Below are 19086 nucleotides of genomic sequence, written 5' to 3'. Positions count from 1 at the left end.
CTCTCACTCCCTCTTGTGAGAACACCAGTATCAAAACTAGTTGCTGGACAGTCATTGATAGGAAGACACTGGAACTCGCCAAAAAAAATACCCCACATCCAAAGACAAAGGAGAAGCCACAATGAGATGGTAGGAGGGGCGCAATCACTGTAAAATCAAATCCCATAACTGCCAGTTGGGTGACTCACACACTGCAGAGCACTTATACCACAGAAGTCCACCCACTGGAGTGAAGGTTCTGAGCCCCACGTCAGCCATCCTGACCTGGGAGTCTGACAACGGGAGCAGGAATTCCTAGAGAATCAGACTTTGAAGGCTAGTGGGATTTGATTGCAGGACACTGACAGGACTGGAGGAAACAGAGACTCCACTCTTGGAGGGCACACACAAAGTAGTGTGTGCATCGGGACCCAGGGGAAGGAGCAGTGACCCCAGGGGAGAATGAACCAGAGCTACCTGCTAGTGTTGGAGGGTTTCCTGCAGAGGCAGGGAGTGGCTTTGGCTCACCGTGGGGAAAAGGACACTGGCAGCAGAAGTTCTGGGAAGTACTCCTTGGCCTGAGCACTGCCAGAGTCTGTCATTAGCCCCAATGAAGAGCCCAGGTAAGCTCCAGTGTTGGGTTGCCTCAGGCCAAACAACCAACAGGGAGGGAACTCAGCCCCACCCATCAACAGTCAAGCAGATTAAAGTTTTACTGAGCTCTGCCCACCAGAGCAACAGCCAGCTCTACCCACCACCAGTCCCTCCCATTAGGAAACTTACACAAGTCTCTTAGATAGCCTCACCCACCAGAAGGCAGACAGCAGAAGCAAGAATAACAACAATCCTGCAGCCTGTGGAACAAAAACCACACTCACAGGAAGATAGTGAAGATGAAAAGGCAGAGGGCTATGTACAAGATGAAGGAACAAGATAAAACCTCAGAAACACAACTAAATGAACTGGAGACAGGCAACCTTCCAGAAAAAGAATTCAGAATAATGATAGTGAAGATGATCCAGAACCTTGGAAAAAGAATGGAGGCAAAGATCGAGAAGACTCAAGAAATGTTTAACAAAGACCTAGAAGAATTAAAGAACAAAGATGAACAATACAATAACTGAAATGAAAACTACACTAGAAGGAATCAATAACAGAATAACTGAGGCAGAAGAATGGATCAGTGACCCAGAAGACAGAATGGTGGAATTCACTGCTGTGGAAGAGAATAAAGAAAAAGGAATAAAAAGAAATGAAGACAGCCTAAGAGACCAATGGGACAACAATAAACGCAATAACATTCGCATTATAGGGGTACCAGAAGGAGAAGAGAGAGAGAAAGGACCAGAGAAAATATTTGAAGAGATTATAGTCGAAAACGTCCCTAACATGGGAAAGGAAATAGCTACCCAAGTCCAGGAAGTGCAGCAAGCCCCATACCGGATAACCCCAAGGAGAAACATGCCAAGACACATAGTAATCAAATTGGCAAAAGTTAAAGACAAAGAAAACTTATTGAAAGCAGCAAGGGAAAAGTGACAAATAACATACAAGGGAACTCCCACAAGGTTAACAGCTGATTTCTCAGCAGAAACTTTACAAGCCTGAAGAGAGTGGCATCGTATACTTAAAGTAATGAAAAGAAGAACCTACAACCAAGATTACTCTACCCAGCAAGGATCTCATTCAGATTTGATGGAGAGATCAAAAGCTTTACAGACAAGCAAAAGCTAAGAGAATTCAGCACCACCAAACCAGCTCTACAACAAATGCTAAAGGAACTTCTCTAAGTGGGAAACACAAGAGAAGAAAAGGACCTACAAAAACAAACCCAAAACAATTAAGAAAATGGTCATAGGACATACATATCAATAATTACCTTAAAGGTGAATGGATTCCATGCTCCAAACAAAAGACACAGGCTTGTTGAATGGATATAAAAAGAAGACCCATATATATGCTCTCTACAAGAGACCCACTTCAGACCTAAGGGACACATACAGACTGAAAGTGAGGGGATGGAAAAAGATATTCCATGCAAATGGAAATAAAAGAAAGCTGGAGTATCAATACTCATATCAGATAAAATAGACTTTAAAATAGAATGTTACAAGAGACAAGGAAGGACACTACATAGTGATCAAGGGTTCAATCCAAGAAGACGATACAACAATTATATATGCACCCAACATAGGAGCACCTCAATACATAAGGCAGATACTAACAGCTCTAAAAGAGGAAATTGACAGTAACAAAATAGTGGGAGACTTTAACACCTCACATACACCAATGGACAGATCACCGAAAATGAAAACAAATAAGGAAACAGAAGCTTTAAATGACACAATAGACCAGATAGATTTAATTGATATTGATAGGACATTCCATCCAAAAACTGCAGATTACACTTTCTTCTCAAGTGTGCACAGAACATTCTCCAGGATAGATCACATCTTGGGTCATAAATCAAACCTCAGTAAATTTAAGAAAATTGAAATCGTATCAAGCATCTTTTCTGACTACAATGCTATGAGATTAGAAATCAATTTCAGGGAAAAAAACACAACCACATGGAGGCTTAACAATACGTTACTAAATAACCAAGAAATCACTGAAGAAATCAAAGAGGAAATCAAAAAATACCTAGAGAAAAATGACAATGAAAACACGACGATCCAAAACCTATGGGATGTGGCAAAAGCAGTTCTAAGAGGGAAGTTTACAGCTATACAAGCCTACCTCAAGAAACAAGAAAAATCTCAAATAAACAATCTAACCTTACACCTAAAGGAACTAGAGAAAGAAGAACAAACAAAACCCAAAGTTAGCAGAAGGAAAGAAATCATAAAGATCAGAGCAGAAATAAATGAAATAGAAACAAAGAAAACAATAGCAAAGATCAATAAAACTAAAAGCTGGTTCTTTGAGAAGATAAACAAAATTGAAAAACCATTAGCCAGACTCATCAAGAAAAAGAGGGAGAGGACTCAAATCAATAAAATTAGAAATGAAAAAGGAGAAGTTACAACAGACACTGCAGAAATACAAAGCATCATAAGAGACTTCTACAAGCAACTCTATGTCAACAAAATAGACAAGCTGGAAGAAATGGACAAATTCTTAGAAAGGTATAACCTTCCAAGACCGAACCAGGAAGAAATAGAAAATATGAACAGACCAATCACAAGGAATGAAATTGAAACTGTGATTAAAAATCTTCCAACAAACAAAAGTCCAGGATGAAATGTCTTCACGGGTGAATTCTATCAAACATTTAGAGAAGAGCTAACACTCATCCTTCTCAAACTCTTCCAAAAAATTGCAGAGGAAGGAACACTCCCAAACTCATTCTATGAGGCCACCATCACCCTGATACCAAAACCAGACAAAGATACTACAAAAAAAGTAAAGTACAGACCAATATCACTGATGAATATAGATGCAAAAATCCTCAACAAAATACTAGCAAACAGAATCCAACAACACATTAAAAGGATCATATACCATTATCAAGTGGGATTTATCCCAGGGATGCAAGGATTCTTCAATATAAGCAAATCAATCAATGTGGTACACCATATTAACAAATTGAAGAAGAAAAATGATATGATCCTCTCAACAGATGCAGAAACAACTTTTGACAAAATTCAACACCCATTTATGATAAAAACTCTCCAGAAAGTGGGCTTTCAGGGAACCTACTTCAACATAATAAAGGCCATATATGACAAACACACAGCAAACATCATTCTCAATGGTGAAAAACTGAAAGCATTTCCTCTAAGATCTGGAACAAGCAAAGAATGTCCACTCTCACCACTATTATTCAACATAGTTTTGGAAGTCCCAGCCATCACAATCAGAGAAGTAAAAGAAATAAAAGTAATACAAATTGGAAAAGAAGAAGTAAAACTGTCAGTGTTTGCAGATGACATGATACTATATATGGAGAAACCTAAAAATGCCACCAGAAAACTACTAGAGCCAATCAATGAATTTGGTAAAGTTGCAGGAAACAAAATTAATGCACTGAAATCTCTGGCATTCCTATACACTAATGATAAAAAATCTGAAAGAAATTAAGGAAACACTACCATTTACCAATACAACAAAAAGAATAAAATACCTAGGAATAAACCTACCTAGGGAGACAAAAGACCTGTATGCAGAAAACTATAAGACACTGATGAAACAAATTAAACATGATACCAACAGATGAAGAGATATACCATGTTCTTGGATTGGAAGAATCAACATTGTGAAAATGACTGTACTACCCAAAGCAATCTAAAGATTCATTGCAATCCCTATCAAATTATCAATGGCATTTTTTACAGAACTAGAACAAAAAATCTTAAAATTTGTATGGAGACACAAAAGACCCTGAATAGCCAAAGCAGTCTTGAGGGAAAAACGCAGAGCTGGGGGAATCAGACTTCCTGACTTCAGACTATACTACAAAGCTACAGTAATCAAGACAATAGGGTACTGGCACAAAAAGAGAAACATAGATCAATGGAAAAAGATAGAAAGCCCAGAGGTAAACCCACACACATATGGTCAACTAATCTATGACAAAGGAGGCAAGGATATACAATGGAGAAAAGACAGTCTCTTCAATAAGTGGTGCTGGGAAAACTGGACAGCTACATGTAAACGAATGAAATTAGAACACTCCCTAACACCATACACAAAAATAAACTCAAAATGGATTCGAGACCTAAATGTAAGACTGGACACTATAAAACTCTTAGAGGAAAACATCGGAAGAACACTCTTTGACATAAAACACAGCAAGATCTTTTTTTGATCCACCTCCTAGAGTAATGGAAATAAAAACAAAAATAAACAAATGGGACCTAATGAAACTTCAAAGCTTCTGCACAGCAAAGGAAACCATAAACAAGACGAAAAGACAACCCTTAGAAGGGGAGAAAATATTTGCAAATGAACCAATGGACAAAGGATTAATCTCCAAAATATATAAACAGCTCACGCAGCTCAATATTAAAGATACAAACAACCCAATCCAAAAATGGGCAGAAGACATAAATAGACATATCTCCAAAGAAGACATACAGATGGCCAAGAAGCATATGAAAAGCTGCTCAACATCACTAATTATCAAAGAAATGCAAATCAAAACTACAATGAGGTATCACCTCACTCCAGTTAGAATGGGCATCATCAGAAAATCTACAAAACAACAAATGTTGGAGAGGGTGTGGAGAAAAGGGAACCCTGTTGCACTGTTGGTGGGAATGTAAATTGATATAGCCACTATGGAGAACAGTATGGAGGTTCCTTAGAAAACTAAACATAGAAATACCATACGACCCAGCAATCCCACTACTGGGCATATACCCAGAGAAAGTCATAATTCAAAAAGACACATACACCCGAATGTTCATTGCAGCACTATTTACAACAGCCATATCATGGAAGCCACCTAAATGCCCATCGACAGATGAATGGATAAAGAAGATGTGGTACATATATACAATGGAATATTACTCAGCCTTAAAAAGGAACGAAATTGAGTCATTTGTTGAGACGTGGATGCATCTAGAGACTGTCATACAGAGTGAATTAAGTCAGAAAAAGAAAAATAAATATTGTATATTAACAGATGTATGTGGGACCTAGAAAAATGGCACAGATGAACCGGTTTGCAGGGCAGAAGTTGAGACACAGATGTAGAGAACAAGTGTATAGACACCAAGGGGGGAAAGCCATGGTGGGGTGGGGATGGTGGTGTGCTGAATTGGGCGATTGGGATTGACACGTATACACTGATGTGTATAAAATTGATGATAATAAGAACCTTCTGTATAAAAATATAAATAAAATAAAATTCAAAAATTAACAAAGAACACATCTAGGGCTTCCCTGGTGGCGCAGTGGTTGGGAGTCCACCTGCCGATGCAGGGGACACGGGTTCATGCACCAGTCCAGGAGGATCCCGCATGCCGCGGAGTGGCTGGGCCCGTGAGCCATGGCTGCTGAGCCTGCGCGTCAAGAGCCTGTGCTCCACAGCGGGAGAGGCCACAACAGTGAGAGGCCCATGTACTGCAAAAAAAAAAAAAAAAAAAAAAAACCCAAAAACACATCTAAATATACACTTAAGATCCATATTTTATTTTATATAATTATACCTCAATAAATATTAAAATATTCAATAATGGTGTTCTGAAAACTGGACAGCCACATGTAAAAGAATGAAATTAGAATACTCCGTAATACCATACACAAAAATAAACTCAAAATGGATTAAAGACCTAAATGTAAGACCGGACACTATAAAATTAGAGGAAAACATGGGAAGAACACTCTTTGACATAAATCAGAGCAAGATCTTTTTTGATCCACCTCCTAGAATAATGGAAATAAAAACAAAAATTAAAAAACGGGACCTAATGAAACTAAAAGATATTGTACAGCAAAGGAAACTAAGCAGGAAAAAAAGACAACCCTCAGAATGGGAGAAAATACTTGCAAACAAATCAACAGATGAAGGATTAACCTCCAAAATATATAAACAGCTCTTGCAACTCAATATTAAAAAAAAATCCAGTCAAAAAATGGGCAGAAGACCTAAATAGACATTTCTCCAAAGAAGACATACAGATGACCAAGAGGCACATGAAAAGCTGTTCAACATGACTAATTATTGGAGAAATGCAAATCAAAACTACGATGAGGTATCACCTCACACCAGTCAGAATGGCCATCATCAAAAACTCTACAAACAATAAAATGCTGGAGAGGGTGTGCAGAAAAGGGAACCCTTTTGTACTGTTGGTGGGAATGTAGATACAGCCACTATGGAGAACAGTATGGAGGTTCTTTAAAAAACTAAAAATAGAATTACCATATGACCCAACAATCCCACTACTGGGCATATACCCAGAGATAACCATAATTCAAAAAGACACATGCACCCCAATGTTCACCGCAGCACTATTTACAATAGTCAGGTCATGGAAGCAACCTAAATGCCCATTGACAGACAGATGGATAAAGAAGATGTGTTACATATATACAATGTAATATTACTCAGCCATAAAAAGGAATGAAATTTGGTAATTTGTAGAGACGTGGATGGACCTAGATACTGTCATACAGAGTGAAGTAAGTCAGAAAGAGAAGAATAAATATTGTATATTAACAAATATATGTGGAATCTAGAAAAATGGTACAGATGACCTGGTTTGCAAGGCAGAAATAGAGACACAGATGTAGAGAACAAACGTATGGACACAAGGAGGGAACATGGAACGTGCAGGGGTCGTGGTGGTGGGATGAATTGGGAGATTGGGATTGACATGTATACACTAATATGTATAAAATAGATAACTAATAAGAACATGCTGTATTAAAAAAATAAAATGAAATTTAAAAAAATTAAAATTAAATTACAGAAAAGAAAAAAAAACTACTGTATGATCCAGCAATTCCATTTCTGGGTACTTATTCAAGGAAAATGAAAACACCAACTTGAAAATGTATCTATACCCCCATGTACATTGCAGCATTGTTTCCAATAACCAAGATATGGAAACAACCTAAGTATATACTGATGGATGAATAGATAAGGAAAATGTGGTTATAGATATATGATGGAAGATTAGTAAACCTTAAAAAAGAATAAAATTCTTTTAATTGAAGTATAGTTGATTTATAATATTATTTTAGTTTCAGGTATACATCACAGTAATTCAATATTTTAAAATTATACTCCTTTTAAAGTTTTTACAAAATAATGGCTATACTTCCTTGTACTGTACAATATATCCTTGTTGCTTATTTATTTTATACATGGTAGTTTGTATCTCTTAATCTCCTAACCCTATCTGGCCCCTTCCCCCCTTCCCTCTTCCCACCGGGTAACCACTAGTTTGTTATCTATATCTGTGAGTCTGTTTCTGTTTAGTTATATTTATTAATTTGTTTTATTCTTTAGATTCCATATATAAGTGGTAATATAGAATATTTGTCTTTGTCTGACTTATTTCACTAAGCATAATACCCTTTAGGTCCATCCTTGTTGTTACAAATGGCAGAATTTGATTTTTTAATGGATGAATAATATTCCATTGTACATATATACTACATCTTCTTTATCCATTCATCTGTTGATGGACATTTAGTTTGCCTCCATATCTTTGTAATTGTAAATAATGCTGCTATGAACATTGGGTACATGTATCTTTTTGAATTAGTGTTTTTATTTAAAAAGAATGAAATCTTCCCATTTGGGACAACACGGACGGACCTCAAGGACATTAACACTAAGTTAAATAGGTCAGACAGAGAAAGACAAATACTGCATGATCTCTCTTATATGTGGAATCTTAAAAAAAAAGAAATCAAGCTCGTATGTACAGAGAACAGATTAGTGGTTGCCAGCAGTGAGGGGGGTGGTACAAAAAATGGGTTAAGGAGGTACAAAAAAAGAAAAGACAGAAGGAGGGAAGAAAGAAAACAATCTGTAGGAAATTATGTGGTTTAATGTCTAAGTAATAAATATGTTCCAGAAAAGTTTGTGCCAATTAGATTTCTAGAAATAAAATTATAACTTAAATTAAGTAGAATTTGTTATTGTGGGTTGAACTTGTTATAACTCAAATAACTGTTATGGGATGTGTGGTAAGCAGGATAATGGCCCCACACACACCAAAAACATTTGTGTAGAGAGAGAAACTACGATGACATGTCAGATTGGCATAGATCCAAAAGCACATTTGTTGGCCAGCCTGAAAGAAAAGAGGAGTGAACCTACATTGTTACAACCCAATGGAGATTATGTTTTTAAATTGTCTGTGGTTGGTATAAAGAAATAAATTTGACTTTTAAATATTGACATTATATCCAGCTAGCTAGCCAAAGTTAGTATTGTTTCTAAAAGTTCATCTGCTAATTTAAGGAGGTCTTCTATGTAGGGTGTGTGCAAATAATGACGATTTTATTTCTTCTTTTCCTATCCTCCTGTCTTTAATTTCATGGTCTCACTGGATCAGAAGCACCAGTGTATTATTGATTGCATCAAGCATCCTGATTTTATGCCATTGCTCCTGATTTACACAGAGTGATTCTAATGTTTCTACATTTTGGATAATGTTTGTTGAAGTTTCTGTTGTAGATATGCTTTATGAAGTGTATTCATTTTCTATTCCTGTGCAAAAAAATTTCACAAACTTAATGGCTTAAAACAACACATATTTATTAGCTCATAGTTCTGTAGGTCAGAAGTTTTAACATGATGTGGTTGGATATTCCACTCCTGGTCTCAAAGGCTAAAAGCAAGGGATCAGCCAAGATGGGTTCTAAGGAAGGATCTATTTCCAAGCTCATTCAGACTATTGGAAGAATTCAGTTTTCCATGGTTGTAGTACAAAAGTTGCCATTTTTCTGCTGGCTGTCAGCTAAGAGCTGCTAGTTTTAAGAGGCTGTGCACATTCCTTCTCACATGACCCCCTCCATCCCCAAAGCCAGCAAGGTAGAATCTCTCTTATGTTTAATCCCTCTCATGCTTTGAACCTCTCTAACTGCTCTCTGACCTCTAGACACAGATTTAAAGAGCTCTCATGATTAGATCAGTCCTACCTGGATAATTTCCCTATTTTAAGATCAGCTGATTAGGGACCATGATTAGATGTGCAAAATCCCTTCAAGCAGCACCTAGGTTAGTGTTTGCTTAAAAAACTGGAGGAAGGTGTATGTATACCAGGGGCCAGGATCTTGTGGGCAGGCTTAGAATTCTGCCTACTTCAGTTCACCATCTGGTCCTGGAAGATCCATGTTCATCCCGTATGCAAAACATACTCACCCCATTCCCAAGGTTCCTAAAGGTCTCATCTCATTATAGCATCAAGTCCAAAGCCTCATCAAAATCTCATTAGCTCAAATTTCCAAAATCTCATGATCCAGATCATCTAAAACAGGTGTGGATGAGGCTTCTAAAAGTAAACCACCCTCGGTGCAGTATCTATCTGTGGACTTGTGAAACTAAGGACACAAGTTACATGCCCCCAAAACTTCCACTGTACAGTGGTGGGACAGGCACAGAATAACTGATACAGACATTCTAGTTCCAAAGGGTAAAAATGGAGAGTAAAAAGGAGTCATTGATCCATAAGAGTTTTGAAGTTCAGCTAGACAAATGCTGGATCTTTCTCAAGGCCTGGGGTTAATCCCTGCGGCTCTTGGCTCTGTCCTCTGAGCTCTCTGCTTTGTCCTTTGCACTTTGGTTCCACCCAAGAGTGCAAAGGGGTCATCTTAGAGTTCTGTCCATCACATATTCCTAGTTACCTAATAGTGTTCATTGGGAATGAATGTTAATTTCATAAAGATATTTTTGTATATCTATTGAGATCATCATACAGTTTTCCTCTTTAAATTAATTTGTGTTGAATGACAGTTATCTACTTCCTAATATAAAACTATTCTTTCTTTCCTAGGTTAAGCTGGACTTAGTATTCATGATTTTTAAAAATGTTTTTATAAATTCTTCAATTTGTTTTGCTAATATTTTATTAGGATTTTTGTATCTTTTTAACGTACTGTTAATTTTGCTTTTATATATTTGAGGCTATTTTATTTAGTTGCATAAATATTTTTTCAGTAATCTCACTGAATTGAATTTTATATCATTATCCATTTTTGAAGAATTGTTTGAAACAACAGTAAAAGATTTTAAACAAATTAGATAAATCAATAATTAGTTAAATAAATTATAATATATTCATACCAAATTCATTAGCAACTCTAAAAAAATGATGAGGAAGCTCTTTAGGTACAAATGTGGGATACTATTTAGATATATTAAGTGAAAAGAGAAACATTAGTGCCCGGAAAATAAGTTTTCTGGACTGATTCCCTTTGTAAACAGATAAGAATATTAGATAAAATATATTTAAAAGAACATTTCCTTGAAAGTGTGGATGATCTGGCAGGAAAGATGAAATATTCAGGCCAAAGATTTTGTGAAGACAGTCTTCAGGGCATAAACTGATCGTTAAGGTAGATTTTACCCTGAAGACATTTTATCTCAGGGGTTTTCCTGGATTCCCAGGGAATGGGGACAACAGGAGTCAGACACCTAAGCCCTGGCAGTGGGAAGGTCTAGTAAGAGACCCCTTCCCTAAACGTTTAGATGCCAAAGACTTACTGAGGCAGTGAAGGGTAAATACACTGCCTCCTAACTTTCCAGGGAGACAGGCAAAAATTTTTGCCCTGTTTGAACCTTGGAACTCAGCAGAAGAAAGAAAAGAACGCCTCAGAAATTTAATCATTACTGAGCCCTTCCTTTCATTTTAAACTCACTGGTCTTGGGTCAACTGAAAAACATCTCAAACGACGCATGTACACGCATACACCAAGATGACTTGCTCCAAAGCTTTCTAAACAACCTAATCCTCACCATGTATGGAGGAGGGCTTGTCATGGTCACTTAGGGGTGCTCTTTTGTGTTTTGTTTTCCTCTGTGTTGCTCCAGGAAGAGCATGCTTTACTTCTAAATAAGTCTTGAATTAAAGAAATCATACGAAATTAGAAAAGTATATATATGTGTATATGTATATTTATGTGTAATATACATATGTGTATAACTGAGTCACTTTGCTGTGAAATCAGCAAAAATCAGCAGAAATCAGCACATTGTAAATCAACTATACTTCAATAAAAAATTTAAAAATCAAACCATTGTAAAGCAATTATACTCCAATAAAGATGTAAAAAAAAATAAATCAAAAAAAATCACAAGGGGTGTTCTAAAGTGCTTGGGACTGAAAAATGGTAAGATACTATATGTCAAACTCATGGAAAGTTAGAGCAAATTGTACACTCCTAAACATATTTATCAGAAAAGAAGAGAGAACTCAAAGACTTGGAAAATGAACAAAGGGACAAACCCAAAGAACATAAAAGGGAGGAAATGTTAAGCATAAAGGCAGAAATCAATTATATACATATATGTATATATGCTTATATCTTATGTTTATATCTTTTATATGTTCATGTATAAATTTGAATATAGATTCAAATTCAAAGGAACAATATAAAAATATCAAAATTGATACAAGAAATATAAAATTTAATAGCCCACTAACATTTATATAAATTTAAAGAATATGCAATCTGTTGCCCACCCTCTCCTCTAGAATTCTGTCCCCCATGACATGAACCTAACACTAATCTGATAGTAGTAATTCCTTATTGTTTTTCCCCTGCCCTGCTTGAGATAAACAGTTAGTCTAAAAAAATATTCTGTAATTATCCACCTGTTGATATGCAAGGGTGCCGTGACTCAAGAACATTCATCCCGCCTCACTTGCATCCATGGATCTGTCTCTTTCTCCTTGAGATAAAACCAAAATAGTGCACCTCTTTCTGATATTCTGCACCAAGTGATAAACTGACAACTGTATAAGAATCAAAATAACAAAGTGTGAACAATATAGGTACAAGGATTCTTTTATTTAGGGTTTTTCTAATGGAAAACCATAGCAGGATTCTATTTTTTCTTTTCTTTTTCTTTCACCTCCTTTCCTGAACATTTCTAAGACCCCATACATACTTTTATGGACAAAGGCCTCTCACATGGAATCTATGGTGTCATATTTGAGAAGGAGAAAACCTATGTGACAGAACAGAGAATAATTTCTACCTTTCCTGGGAGGGACCTGGTTATCCATTTACATAAGGGTGTTCCGGTTGCTTCTCTTCTTGCTGAAGGGTTTGTTCTCTATCCACTGCAAGTGCAAAACACACTGATGTCAGCATAACTCAGGGAGGAACTGCGCAAAATCCATCTAGCACTCCTCTCTGATTTAAAACATTAATCCAAGGGAAATTTGCTTTGTCATACCGTACCCTTTCAACTCTATCACGTTCTTGCTTTCACATTTCATTTTTATGATATATTTGTTGATTACTAAATATACAGAAAACCTGAAAAATATAGAAAACAAACAGATCCTACCAAACTATAATTCTAAATCCAGTGAAGATATCCCTCAAAAGTGAAAAAGAAGTAAAACTGTCACTGTTTGCAGATGACATGATACTATCCATAGAGAATCCTAAAGATGCTACCAGAAAACTACTAGAGCTAATCAGTGAATTTGGTAAAGTAGCAGGATACAAAATGAATGCACAGAAATCTCTTGCATTCCTATACACTAATGATGAAAAATCTGAAAGTGAAATTAAGAAAACACTCCCATTTACTATTGCAACAAAAAGAATAAAATACCTAGGAATAAACCTACCTAGGGAGACAAAAGACCTGTATGCAGAAAACTATAAGATGCTGATGAAAGAAATTAAAGATGATACAAACAGATGGAGAGATATACCATGTTCTTGGATTGGAAGAATCAACATTGTGAAAATGACTATACTACCCAAAGCAGTCTACAGATTCAATGCAATCCCTATCAAACTACCAATGGCATTTTTCACAGAACTAGAACAAAAAATTTCACAATTTGTATGGAAACACAAAAGACCCCGAATAGCCAAAGCAATCTTGAGAAAGAAAAACGGAGCTCGAGGAATCAGGCTCCCAGACTTGAGACTATACTACAAAGCTACAGTAATCAAGACAGTATGGTACTGGCACAGAAACAGAAATATAGATCAATGGAACAGGATAGAAAGCCCAGAGATAAACCCATGCACATACGGTCACCTTATCTTTGATAAAGGAGGCAAGAATATACAGTGGAGAAAAGACAGCCTCTTCAATAAGTGGTGCTGGGAAAACTGGGCAGCCACATGTAAAAGAATGAAATTAGAACACTCCCTAACACCATACACAAAACTAAACTCAAAATGGATTAAAGACCTAGATATAAGGCCAGATACTATAAAACCCTTAGAGGAAAACATAGGCAAAACACTCTATGACAAATCACAGTAAGATCTTTTTTGACCCACCTCCTAGAGGAATGGAAATAAAAACAAAAATAAACAAATGGGACCTAATGAAACTTAAAAGCTTTTGCACAGCAAAGGAAACTATAAACAAGACAAAAGACAACCCTCAGAATGGGAGAAAATATTTGCAAATTAAGCAACTGACAAAGGATTAATCTCCAAAATTTACAAGCAGCACATGCAGCTCAATATCAAAAAAACAAACAATGCAATCCAAAAATGGACAGAAGACCTAAATAGACGTTTCTCCAAAGAAGATATACAGATTGCCAACAATCACATGAAAGGATGCTCAATATCACTAATCATTAGAGAAATGCAAATCAAAACTGCAGTGAGGTATCACCTCACACTGGTCAGAATGGCCATCATCAGAAAATCTACAAACAATAAATGCTGGAGAGACTACAGAGAAAAGGGAACCCTGTTGCACTGTTGGTGGGAATGTAAACTGATACAGCCACTATGGAGAACATTATGGAGGTTCCTTAAAAAACTAAAAAAAGAACTACCATATGACCTAGCAATCCCAATACTGGGCATAAACCCTGAGAAAACCATAATTCAAAAAGAGTCACGTATCAAAATGTTCATTGCAGCACTATTTACAATAGCCAGGACATGGAAGCAACCTAAGTGTCCATCAACAGATGGATGGATAAAGAAGATGTGGCACATATATACAATGGAATATTACTCAGCCATAAAAAGAAATGAAATTGAATTATTTGTAGTGAGGCGGATGGACCTAGAGTCTGTCATACAGAGTGAAGTAAGTCAGAAAGAGAGAAACAAAAACCGTATGCTAACACATATATATGGAATCTAAAAAAAAAAAAAAAGATTCTGAAAAAAGGAAGATCAGCTCGGTGCTTTGGGACCACCTAGAGGAGTGGGATAGGGAGGTTGGGAGGGAGACATAAGAGGGAGGGGATATGGGGATGTATGTATATGTATAGCTGATTCACTTTGTCATACAGCAGAAACTAACACAACACTGTAAAGCAATTATACTCCAATAAAGATGTTAAAAAAAAAAAGAAAAGAAACTTGAGTTACATGCAAGAATGTGAATGAATTAAAAAAAAAAGTGAGGGCCTCCCTGGTGGCGCAGTGGTTGAGAGTCCGCCTGCCGATGCAGGGGATACGGGTTCGTGCCCCGGTCTGGGAGGATCCCATATGCCGCGGAGCGGCTGGGCCCGTGAGCCATGGCCGCTGGGCCTGCGCGTCCGGAGCCTGTGCTCCGCGACGGGAGAGGCCACAACAGTGAGAGGCCCGCATACCGCAAAAAGAAAAAAAAAAAAAAAGTGAAAGAGAAACACAAAAAACCTGAGGGAATTTATTGCCAGGAAACCTACCCTGCAGGGAATATGAAAAGTTTTTCAGACAGAAGGAAATTGCTAAAGGTCAGAAACTTGGATGTACAAATAGAAAGGAAAGATGTCAGAAAAGGAATTAAAGGTAAAATAAATTCCTTTATTTTTCTTATATCTTCATAGAGTTAAAGATCTGCTTTTTAATAGCACCCTTATAAGGAGAGGCAAATCATTCTCCCTACTACCTTGGACAAAAGGACTCCTGCTGCCAGGTCTGCCTTTGTTGGTAGGAAGCTCAGAAAAGTGGGTGAATCAAACAAAGAGTTTTGACCATATCAGCATATATGACAGCAGATGCTCAAAAGACACTTAAAATTCCTAAGATTGGATTTGCAAAGTGTATTTAAATGAGCAGTTTGTCAACTACCATTATTACACATTGGAACGTCTGGCTGCTGTTTTTTTCAGTACACACACACACACACAGCACCACCACCACCACCATCACATACGATCATGAACACACATGTACTCTCCACCACATACACACCACTCACAAATACACAAGCACCATCCACCACAATACACTCTTCTCTTTCCTTGTCTATCCACATAACTGTCCAGCTCACATTCATCCCTACGAATTTTTTTTCTTTCCCTTGTGAAAAACTTGCAAAAATACATATTTTCCCCCCAGATTTCCCCAGATTGCTAAATACCTTTGATCAGATCTCTAACAAAGGAGCCCTCCTGATTAATCCTTCTGGGGAATTAATTAATTGTAAATTTCATTTAATGAATAGCAGATAAGCATATAGTCACGAACCTGATTCAGGACAGAAAAGCGATTCCTTCTTCCCCTGTGAAGACTTTCCTCTCAACTTTTAAAAATACTGAATTACTGGATATGCTAATTTCAGCCATTTAAATTCTTCATATCTTTTGATCTCCCTAGGTCAAAGTTTGAAAACTTAATTTTTAACTTCACTTACATTCTTGCCTTGAATCTTCAGGGGAGGAGTGCAATTCTTAAAGTCATCCAGTGGACCAGAAACCTCCTAGAAATCTGCCAGTAATTTCATGACCATGACAGATACCACCAGTCTCTGTCCCTACCAGGAAGTAGAACCTGCCTGCCCCATAGAGTTTCCAGGATTTTTCTATTGAGGATGGCTCTGTGTGTACAGTACTATTTTGACAGGCATGCTATGGCTTTCTAAATGCCTTATAAATGACCTATTGGCTTTTTCCCCCTCTTCCCTCCCTCCTTTCCATCCTTCCTTCTTCCCTCCTTTCCCTTCTGCCTCTCCTCTCTTTTCCTCTTCCCTTCCTCTCCTTCCGCCTCATCCCTCCTCCCCCCACACTCCTTTCGTCATCTCTTCCAAAGGTCATATCTGTTTGATATTCAAGCTACTCAGAATGAGGTACATTTTATTGAGGTGTGTCCTCTGAAGAGTATGAATTCCCTTGTGGCTTCTCCTGCATTGACTGTAAGTTCTGCTGATTCAGCCTCCTATCTATAGCAGTACTTGGGAGCATTTTACCTTGGAACTCTTTGAAGGCAAACTACTGAGCAGATAGGGACATCTAAACCCTTAAATAAAAAATTTTGCACTACAGTTTCTTACATACTTAAGCATTAAAAAATTTTTTTATTGTGCTTTTAAAGTGCCCAATAAATGTTTGGCACATAGAAGATGCTCTATAAATTAAACAAGTTATTTTCTCTCTAAAGAAATGTTGAAACAGAAGTAGAGTCACAGATGTAGAAAACAAATTTATGGTTACCAGGGGGTAAGGGGGCGAGGGATAAATTGGGAGATTGGGATTGACATATACTCGCTACTATATATAACATAGATATCTAATAAGACCTACTGTATAGCACGGGGAACTCTACTCAATACTCTAATGAACTGTATGGGAAAAGAATCTAAAAAAAGTGGATATATGTATATGTATAACTGATTCACTTTGTTGTACACCTGAAAATAACACAACATTGTAAATCAACTATACTCTAATAAAAAGTTTTTTAAAATGTTGAAAACCTTAACCCATTTGCCCAAGAGACTTTGATGTCTTGTCATATACAGCTGGATTTTTTTTTTCTTTTTCTGAAGTCTAGGTTCTGCTGATTTTCATCTGGCTATTCCAGGATGTTTGTGCTGTTTGTCCCGTCTGACATGAAGGCTGGCAATTTCTGACATTTTCTGGGAAGGGGCCCTTTTATTGATTGAAAGTCCCAGGTCAGCAGCTGTTTAATGTCCATGTTTTAAGCAAACAACCTTCCTATCTGGTGTCAATATCCCCAGTTCTAGGTACTGATTACCCAGGAGGGAACCATCATTCTATTTGCTGGCCCCAAAGCTTTACACTGCTCTGTCATACCCTTTGAAATTACTTCTGGATTCTACAACTGGATTCTGTGTTTTCCTTATTAAGTTTTTAAGTTTAACATTTTATTATGGAAAGTTTCAAATAAAAAAAAAAGTAGACCAGTCTAATATAACCATGTACCCCTTAACCAGTTTCCACAATTTTCAATAATTGGCCATTCGAGTTTCCATATACCCAAAGGTTGTTTTCTGTATTATATCATGTCATTTCTCCTGCAAAAAGTACAGCATGACTACATAGTTCATTGGGACTTTTGAAAACGTAATATGCCTTTAGCACATCTAATAAATAAACAATAACTCCTTAATATCATCTAATATCCAGTCATTATGAAAATTTTCCTAATTGCTTCAAGGTTATCCATTTATACTTGATTTATTTAAATGAAGATCCAAACAAGATCCACATATGACACTTAATTGTTATGGCTCTCGGCTCTCTTTAATTTCATAACAATTCCTCCCCCTATTTTCTACTTGCTGTTATTTAAAACAACAATAATACAAGAGTCATTTGCAGAATGACTCAATTGATTTGGCTAATTGCTTCCTGTGTCATTTGATATATTTCTTTATCCCCTTACATCCTGGGAACTACTAAGTATATAGAGAGACTTGGTTAGATTCAGGACAAGAATACTTTGTAGGGGTGCTGGATGTTTTCACCATAGCAGGTTGTCTCGCTTTTAGTAAGGCTGATCAGGGGGTTCAGATATTCTCTGACTTATCCACTAATAAAGTACTTAACCTTTCACCTGTGATTTTAGCTGTTGTTAATGTTACCTAGAACTGTTATTTCATTAGAAGTTGCAAAATGGTGATTTTGTAATTCTATCATCCTTCATTTATGAGCTGGAATTTTCTACAAAACAGGAAATATACCTAATCAAATATTTGGTTACCCTTAAATACAGATTTAATAGGAAAGTCAGGATAAATACTTTATAAAATTCCAGAATAATAATTTAGTGCCTTAGCAGAGATGACCAAGTAAAATTATGACCTCATGGAATTTGATGTGTTTCAATCCATCACAGTCCTTACTCTATTTTGATTCTCAGATTGTCTCCTCTTTGGCCAGCAAGAGTCCCTTCAAGCTGGCTTCTACGTCATTATGGCATGACCCTAATGATCTTGGTTAGCTTCCTTATTTTCTAGCACAAATTATATTCTAGGGTCCCCAAATATTTTCTCTTCCCAGACCTGGACTTTAAGGAGTGCTGGTTCCTTTCAGAAAGAAATAACTTCTGGAGACCACACACTGGGCACTGGGGTGTTCATTGCGTCTAGGCCTTTTCAGTGGAAGAATTTGGAAACAGTTTTTAAGAGAAAAATCATAAATTCTAATATTTCCAATTTAAATGGAACGTTAGAGTGATTTCTTTTAAAGTTCATTAATTTTATACTCTTGCATTTTCCCCTTATGTTGAACGTCTTAGTTAATATATTTA

General features: G+C 36.8%; 1 protein-coding gene across 25 annotated transcripts in view; it reads right to left on the bottom strand.

Moving 5' to 3' along the window:
• Positions 1–19086, bottom strand: part of SLC17A1 (solute carrier family 17 member 1) — a 269472-nt gene that overhangs the window by 238678 nt on the left and 11708 nt on the right. For 18 of the 25 annotated variants that reach the window (XR_014016754.1, XR_014016755.1, XR_014016756.1 and 15 more), the window contains exons 1-2: positions 16063–16481; positions 12647–12731 (exon numbers count right to left, since the gene is read on the bottom strand). The exons of 1 other annotated variant lie outside the window; for it this stretch is intronic. Coding sequence is in view for 2 of the 24 variants with exons in the window: in XM_081245189.1 (XP_081101315.1) it covers positions 12647–12674 (28 nt within the window). In the remaining 22 variants the exon portion in view is untranslated. Of the gene's footprint in view, positions 1–12646; positions 12732–16062; positions 16482–19086 lie in introns of those variants that run through there. 6 more of the 25 variants (XR_014016750.1, XR_014016752.1, XR_014016753.1 and 3 more) reach the window with 4 other exon arrangements.

Source organism: Mesoplodon bidens, assembly GCF_964165515.1.
Source record: "Mesoplodon bidens genome assembly, chromosome: 10".
Classification (NCBI taxonomy): domain Eukaryota; kingdom Metazoa; phylum Chordata; class Mammalia; order Artiodactyla; family Ziphiidae; genus Mesoplodon; species Mesoplodon bidens.
Note: the sequence above shows the minus strand (reverse complement) of the source record. Positions and strands in the feature narration are given on the sequence as shown.